At 48.5% G+C, this 8,620-nt stretch overlaps 1 protein-coding gene across 1 annotated transcript in view; it reads left to right on the top strand.

The window, feature by feature from the left end:
• Window positions 1-2,345: 2,345 nt before the first annotated feature.
• PDZRN4 (PDZ domain containing ring finger 4) overlaps window positions 2,346-8,620 on the top strand; it is a 251,054-nt gene continuing 244,779 nt past the window's right edge. The window contains exons 1-2 of the mRNA XM_055809103.1: window positions 2,346-3,127; window positions 5,545-5,631. Coding sequence (XP_055665078.1) covers window positions 2,474-3,127; window positions 5,545-5,631 — 741 coding nt within the window. The 5' untranslated portion in view covers window positions 2,346-2,473. The remainder of the gene's footprint in view (window positions 3,128-5,544; window positions 5,632-8,620) is intronic.

Raw genomic sequence — 8,620 nt, 5'->3', positions numbered from 1 at the left:
GAGGTCTGGTATGCAGACAGCTGTTACCTTTAGATGAGTTTTGTACATTTGTCTGTATTACAGGTTCTTGCATTGGGAAATTATTTTTATATAAACCCAGTCACCCGTGCTGCCATCCATGTTGACATCTTGGCAAAGAAAGATAGTTTCTAGCATGAACAGAGAAACGGCACAACTGCCTGGAACCGTTTTGCCAGTGCACTGACATTTAACCAATGCCCAAAGCAGGCCAGAAAGGACAGGGGTTTTGAAAAGTATGCCTGCCATGGGATTTCTAAACTTTCATGTAATTAATCACCTAATTTAAAAGAAGCCTAAAGGCTCCGAGGTTCAAACCTGGCTACATCATCCCCTTGGCTGCATTTGTTCTGCTGAATAAAATGTGCCAGGGACCCTAAAAGGACTCCCAGCCTCACCCCTAAGCTGTCACCCCTGAAGCAGCATGACAACCCCAAACTGACTCCTTGGACTGGCCTCTGCCACCCTTGTGTTGTGCCCAAGTGTGGTTTGGGAGGCTGCTCACAGGCCTCAGCCAAAACCATTCCAAGCATCATGCCAACAGACTAAAATAGGCAATACCAGTTTAACAGACCATGTGCCAGTGTTGGGGCCTGTTCTTTGCCCGGTTTAATCTATGAGCATAGATGCTACTGCCTCTGTTCAGACCTGAGACTGAGCAATGTATGAGGAGGTAAAGAAGATACATTGGGACAGAAGAGATGGTATAAATAATGAGGGTAAATGAACAGTTAAATTCAAAGGCACATGAGAAGAATACTGTTTTTCAATCATTTTCTGTAACATTCAGAATGATACTGATCATGACCCTATGAGCAAAGCAATCAAAATCAATGGATATGCTAGATGATCAAAACCCAGTATGAATAGCATAATCACTCGGGGTATCTAATTTCCTTTTTAGTGTGAGAGAATATGATTTTGGTCTGCAATGAAATACTGTATAATGTGTTATAGTGCCTTGTCTGAAATCTGAGAGACTATTTGATGGTGCAGTTCATTTGTTTATTTATTTTATGTCCATGGTAATCCAACTGAAACCATAGGTTTCTGCTGGCAAGTCAGAAATGGTAGGTTGGTGGTGCTTCTCAGTAATACTTGGGTCTGTAGATGTTCTGTGTGGTGTTGCCAGTTGTTATTGTTTAAAATTGCTGAGAAACTTTTGTTAAGCAAATGATGGGTAGACATAACTGAGATGTGTGGTTCCAGGTACAGTTCTAGGGGCAGGTATGTGCAGAGTTTTCCTTCTTACTTTGGAAAAAAGGGATGAGTATTTGCCTCTGCTGCGTTGCCCCCATGTTGTCTTTCTAGTCATGGAAAAGAACCATTCACTAGTGGGTCTCAAAAGCTCTGATGGCTTTCCCAGAGGGACGTGCTTGGGATTCAGGGCTGGAGGCAGGAATTGCAGAGCTGGTGAGGACACACCCTGGCTCTGCCTTAGGAATCCTCAGTCGAGAAAATATCCTGGGATCTGGGCCTGGGCAGGCCAAAACCACCTTACCAAACGTTATGGTGTCTGACCCACATGGGAAGGAGCCTACCACAGGAACGCCTCGGAGGGCTCCATCCCGCTCTCCTCTGGGAGGTTTTCCACGGGGCTGGGGGCAGCAATCTGGCTCTGTGTTTTCAATAGTCAAGTTATGTGGGGAATGCGTTAGGGGTTTCGTGTTTCAGTGTGTGTTGTGGGTTGTGCAGCAATGAAGGGGTAGAATCCAGGCTGGCTGTGGATCCTAACTATTTCTTTCCAGATTCTGCTGTGTTTTAGCTTTTCTTGAAATGAAAGTGTTATTTATACATACGTTGTTGTTTAAGGGGGCTCAACAAGCAATTTTCTTACCCTGACTGTATTTTCCTTGGTGTGGTAACAAAGACAGCATTGGTACTGGGGGCTTGAGCTTTCCGTGCCCTGGATATCCCACCGCGGGAGCACAAGAGCGGAGCGAGCCCTTTAGAGGGAAACACGCGCGTGCGTTATGCACCGGCACGTCCGTGCAGCAGCCAAAGAGCCGAGGCGACCCGCGCTGCTTTGCAGCCTGTCATCGTCCTACCCCCGCGACCTCAACCCAGCCTCGGGCGACCGGCCGGGGGTACAGCGCGGCCGCCAGGACAGTGCCCGCACGGCGGTGGGCGCAGGCGGCGGCGCTTCCCCGCGTCTCCCCCTCCCTTCCCCCCGCGCCCCGCCGCGGAGCGAGGATGCCCCGGGAGGGCGGAGGTGGTGCCGGGGCTGGGCGTGGGGCGGCAGCGCCGGGGAGAGGGAGTTAATGCGAGGGGGGGGGGGGGGGGGGGAAAGCCGCTGGGAACTCCAGCTCGACGCTGCCGCCCGCCTCCCCCGGCGCGGCCCCGCTCCTCCGCCCGCCCCTCGCCGCCGCCCGCCCGCCCGCCAGGAGCGGCTCCAGCGCCGCCGGGGCCGGGCGGGGGCCGCGGCGCCGAAACTTTGGCGGTCCCCGGCCGCGCCATGGGCTTCGACCCGTCGCGCTTCGCGGCGCCGGTGGCGGCGGAGCTGCAGTGCAAGCTGTGCGGGCGGGTGCTGGAGGAGCCGCTGTCCACGCCGTGCGGGCACGTCTTCTGCGCCGGCTGCCTGCTGCCCTGGGCGGCCCGGCGGCGGCGCTGCCCGCTGCGCTGCCAGCCGCTGGCGGCCGCCGAGCTGCGCCCCGTCCTGCCCCTCCGCAGCCTCGTCCAGAAGCTGGAGGTCAAGTGCGACTACAGCCCGCGGGGCTGCGGCCGCACCGTGCGGCTGCGGGAGCTGCCCGCCCACCTCGCGACGTGCCGCTACGGGCCGCCGCCGCCCGGCCCCACCGAGCCGCAGCAGCGGGGCGGGCTCCCCCCCGGCCGCTCGGGGGGCGGCTCCGCGGGGCCGCCGCGGCCGCGGGCGGGCGGCGGGCACCGCTGCCTGCGGGCGCTGCGGGGCGGCGGCAGCCCGGAGCCGGGTCCCGAGCTGAGGAGGGAGGCCCTGCGCTGGAGCAGGAGGGAGAAGTCGCTGCTGGCGCAGCTCTCGGCGCTGCAGAGCGAGGTGCAGCTGACGGCGCGGCGGTACCAGGCGAAGTTCGGCCAGTACGTGAGCCACATCAGCAGCATCACCCGGGACCTGGCAGGCGGCCAGCCCGGCAAGGTGAGTGCGGCCGCAGAGACCAGCGGGGCAGCACGCCCGGCCTGCTCCCCTGCAGCGGTGCTCTCCCCGGACCTGCTATCGCCATGCCCAACTTGCGAGCGGTGGCCCCGGGGGGGGCATAGCCGTCACCCCCAAGTCCGCGCCGGCCCCTAGCCCGGTCCCTCCCCGTCCCCGCACATCCCCCAGGCGGTGCGAGCCGCTTCGCTGGGCCCTCGCCGCCCCCGGGGCGATGCAGCTCCGACCGGGGGGACACGCTGCTTGTAGGTCCCTATTTCGGAGCCCTTCCCTGCGGCGGCCGAAAACCCGGGCGCCGGTGGGACCAGTGGTGCCAGGTAGCGGCGGTGGCTCGTCCCCTGCTTGGCCGGAGGGAGTGGGAAGCGGGAGGAAGGGGAGAGGGGCTCCCCCTTGGGCTGGCGGCGGGCAGAGGGGTCCCGGTTCCTCCGGGCAGGGTGTCCGCATCGGGCGCCCCCGCAGGTACCCGGCGGCGGCTGCCGCTGTTTGCTCCAGGGGGGACTGGCGGGCGCTCAGGAGCCGGCTTTTAACTTCTGTTTGAGCAGCCGAGGAATTGTTTTAAAAAAACGGAGCATGAAATTAGTGTAAACTTTGTAGGCGATGGTAAAACGATAGCAAAGCTGCTCTCGTTCGGTAGAGTGGAATAAAAGTTGACGCTGTCAATAGCAGAGACTGGTGCAGCACTTCGCTCTCTTCTCGGGTCTGAGAGCATCGCTCAGGTAGAGATTCGCTCCCTTCAGGCTAAATAAACCATCCGAGAGTACTGGTGAGCTGGCTTAACTCGCTGTAAGGGAGCTGATGCTTTTTTGGAGCATTAACTAGTGGCTGGAAGATCCCTGTGCACTCTAGCACCGCTGTTTGCAGCCGTGGTGAGGGAGTGTTTTAATGCAAAGAATTTTTCTTTTTACCCAAATCTTCACGGACCCTTGCAAAGCAAAATCCCAGGTGGAGAAGGTCTGAGGCAAAGTCACTCCTGAAGCAATGTCGCGTGCTGGGCATCTGGCAGCTGCACGGGGAGCGGGAGAGGGGACGGCGTTCGCAGGACACCTGCGTGCCTAGAAACATGGGTCTTTGTGGCATTGAGAAACTTTGTGTTTGGAGACTTACATATTTAATCTTTTTATATTATTATTATTTTCTTTGGTTAGCTAGGCCATGAGGTTTAGGTTGCTGGCTCTGGGAAGTGTGCTTATATGTAGAATCTAGAATGGTTTGGGTTGGAAGGACCTTAAAGATCATCTAGTTGTAACCCACCTGCCCTGGCGTGGAGGCATCACTCCTCCCGGGCAGGAGCGGAGCCGTTTCCGAGCGTTGCCGGTAGGTGTTGCTGTATGTACTGCCGCTCCAGTGTCTTGCACAGCCGAGACCAGGGTAATGACTAAAACAGGTATTTGGAAGAAAAACTATCTATGAAGTAAAAATGTATTCCATTAAAATCAAATGTATTATGCGGCAATAAAACATTTCACTGTCACAGTTAATAAAATATATGGCCTTCAGCGTTAAGTGTTATATTTTGTATGCTTAGAAAGGTATACCTTATTTAGTTGTCAAATTGAATACAAAATTTGATTATTTATATATTATTAATTAATGGACACTGGCAGACACAAACACCTAACAGCGCTGGATGAATATAATTTTTTTGGGGGGGAGTATGGCTCTTGAACTGTAACTATTATCATATGTGAATGCGGTAAAATGATCTAACTTGCTGTGCTAAAGCCTCCAAGTATTTTTTTGACTTTTTAATATTTTTTTTAGAAAGCTATTTACCTCTTCCACTGAAGGAAAAAGTGTCTTTTTTGTTTGTTTGTTTTTAACTTTGACTCCTTCACTGTTTTTGAACGTTAGCTTTATATTTAAAACCTTGTTAAGAAAAAAACTTTTTTTTTTGCAGACATGGTTTTGGATTCTTTCTTTTTGGGAGAGAAGTGAAATGCTGGGATGAAGAGTTGGGTTTCATTTTGTGTGTGTATCTTCCCTGAAGGTTGCTGTGAAATGGGTACTGATATGACTTTGGGGTTTGAAAGTGTTGTGTATTTTAACCTATATGTTTAACATCTGAAATGTTGACACACATGGGAATTTTATTTTTTTAGAGACTTCCAGATGTTTGGAGCTCTGACTTTTTTCAGTGGTGCTGAGCATTCTTCACCAAAAGCCTGTACTTCTTTCCATTCAGCGCTGAAGATAATCAGGTGTTACCTGTGTTACTTTTCAGTGGCAGGTGGATTCTTTGGGTTTTTTCCATTACAAAGTCTCTTGTTATCTTTTCAGCCTAATTTTCCTTTAAGTCTTATACGTATTCTCCGGCTAAAAATCTTTTGATCTTAAGTGTAAGCACTAATGTACTTCTTTTTGAGACTATATTCTTTAACAGTATTTCACCTCTTGCTTCTTAGGGAGGAGAACCCAAACCATTAACAATCATGCTACACCGAGAAAATGATACTTTGGGATTCAATATTATAGGAGGACGGCCCAATCAGGTAACGAGAAAAGTACAGTAGGTTATTGTGACCATATTTTCTGTTACTGTATACACTCTTAGTAATAAAAGAGTTTCTTTTGATGACAGTAAGTATGGAATCAGATCCATAGATAGAGGAACTGTATATTAACAGGTGTAGTTGGAGTCATTGTTTTGAAGACATAGTCTTGGATTATTCTTGATTTCAAGAAAGGTATTCCCATTGTTTTTGCTTTAAAACTTAATGCTGATCTGCACTCAATTCCCATGTGAGTAATATGTATTCATGCAAAATATTCAATGGAAATCTTTGGGACTACTTATAAGAGTCATTGTTACAGGATTAAGCCATTGGAATTTTTTGAAACAGCTTGCTTTTTTTTTTTTCCGCATTTAGAGGACAGATGAAAATTTGCTTCTGTAGCTCAGATAGTTTAAGCATATGTCCTGCTCTCACATATCTCCTTTCGGTTTCTCTTTCTTTATGAACTGAAACAGGGTTTTCATCAATCTTGTATCTTAACTCAATCTAATCTCATCAGTCCAGGTTTAGAAAGTTCATTGGAAACCATAGGATGTGCATAAGGATCACTAACACCCCCTAGAATATATGGCTTCTTTTTTTTTTAACTTCATCCTCCCAAAAGCATTAATCAGGACTGTCATTACATATGAAGGGTAAAGAAACCTGTTAAACTGGAAAATTAGTGGTTGATTAAAAAGGCTTGGTAATAATTATGCACTGATCAGGTTCTTGTTAAGTGGGAGAATTGTAGCCTCCTACTGTTCTTGAGGAGGGGAATGGGACCCTGTATGTTAGTTTGACAGTCTTCTGCTCTAAAGCTTATGTTTAGCGGTGCCAAAGAGTCTGTTCCCATTAGCCTAAGAAGTTCACTGTCTGTGCTGCAGAACTACTGTTCCCTGTGGGTAGATATGAAAACCATCCGCTACCAGATTTTGGTGCTGTAAATCCAAAGCAAGAGTTTCTTAGATTTTCTAATGGAAGGATGAGACAACAGGTGGCTATAAGATAAAATACATGCACTTTGATTATATCCATATTTTAAGTATACCAGTAACCAAATACAAATAATATTTAGTTTGTATTGAAGTGTAACTTCTGTTATTTCCAACTGTAGGAAAACTGCAGGGAAGAGGGAGCATGGTGTTCAGCTTTCTTGGGATGGCAGCTGAGCTTCTCTGAAGCGCTTACATGCTGACAGAGCATACTAGAACAGTTTTTTATGTTACAAACTGTTAGGCTTTTTGAATGAATGTTCTGGATGTTTAAGGAGTAAATGATAAATATATGAAGGTTCAAAGCACTATTTCTGGAGAGAACTGCTGACCAGAGAGAAGGAAATGCTTATGGTCTTCCATTGACACTGGTAGTTTGAGACAGAGAAGTTGGTGGAGCTGTGAGGCAGAGCTGGGTCTCAGGGACTTTTGAGTCTTAGAAGTTTAGTTTGGAAATTCTGTTTTGTTTTGTTCTCATTGTGATAAATGGGAATACCATGGATGTTTGATAGGCAGTTCCCAGATATTAGTATAAAGTCTCCCTCAACGTACCTGGAGCCAAAGGATGTAACAGGAAAAAAGGATTGAGCTGACACAAACAATGAAAATAAAAAACTGCTCAAAAACTTAAATACTGGAACAGGAATTCAATATTTTTGTTCAAACAAGACGAAAAGAGTTCATGAAGGCCATCTGTACGTTCAGGTTGTTCAGGGAAGAAGTGCCCTTGGGTGAAGCATTGGCCCTTGCAGCAGAAGAGCAGAATGGTGGTGTATTAGTCACCTATGTGGGAGTGTGTTCCTTTACCACATGTTATTTGTGTTTTATAAGTGCAATGCAGGTTTTTCCCATTGGAAAGGAGGTGACTCTTGGTGACTTGGGGAATGTACATACATACTTTCCATTGGCTGTGTTTAATTTCAGTCCATAATAGGCTTCCCTGCTGTTCATCTTCTACCTGGAGGGAGGAGGAGAGGAAAGGAACGACTCACCACAAGCTTGCCTTTTATTTTGTCAGGAAAGGACTCATTTCTTATAAGTGTGTGTTTCTGGGAGGTGATTCATTATTCTAAAGGAGGAAGGCTGCTTTGATCCCCAGTTTTGTCATGGGCCCCAGCTCTGGCTGGCTGGTAGGACTGTCCTACGACAGAGGCTGTGGAGGCTGTCCCCCCAAGGACAACCTGGCAAAGCCAGGCTGGAGGGAGGTGTGTGCTGCAGGCATGGCTTGGGGCTCCTGCAGTCACCCACAGACTCAGCTAAAGGTTGAATGAACCAATCATTCCCATAGCTCCCCTCCATTCCCTGCTATGCAGCCTGTGGGCTGCGCGGGAAGGTGCCGCAGCTCGATGGGCTGTGTTTTCATGTCAGGGCTGTGGATACCAGCACGTGCTACCAATGGGGACCACAAGCCAAATACCCTTTTTCTTACTGCGTTGGACGTTACTCTTGAAAAAGCCAGTGAAATTTCTTAAGGAAGAAATACAATTTTATGTGGGCAAAGGTACTATAATCTAGCCTTTTGTTTTCTTGAGGAAAAAACCAAACCGTGTCCCTCTTGAATTTTCATTAATGGCTATTATGCTGGTTTTATCAGGGTTTCATTTCTCACTGTTTAGATGGGAAGTCAGTGAAAGTTCATAATTTCAAAATATTGTTAGAACTGCTAATAAGTTTCCCTTATTTTCTTAGTTTCTTACCTGTGAGTTTCTGTGACAAAGGGGGGGAAAAAATAGGGAGTTTATGAAATCATAGTGTGACTAACATCATATTGGGCAAATATTTGTTAACCTGAAATCTACCTGGGGTGAGACTCCATAGGACAGTTGCCACATGTTGTAAAGCATGTTTTACAGTGGCTCCATTTTTTTAAATGCCTTTATCATTTTCTTAATAGAAAAAAATATAAAACAATGTCCGCATGAGTATATAGGACCTAGACCTAGAAACCTGTACTCAAATGAATTGTGCTGTTGGTCAGGGTTTCACCAGTC

This window comes from Falco peregrinus, chromosome 6, assembly GCF_023634155.1.
Source record: "Falco peregrinus isolate bFalPer1 chromosome 6, bFalPer1.pri, whole genome shotgun sequence".
NCBI lineage: Eukaryota > Metazoa > Chordata > Aves > Falconiformes > Falconidae > Falco > Falco peregrinus.
The sequence above is the reverse complement of the archived record's forward strand: the minus strand, read 5'-3'. Positions and strand labels throughout refer to the sequence as shown.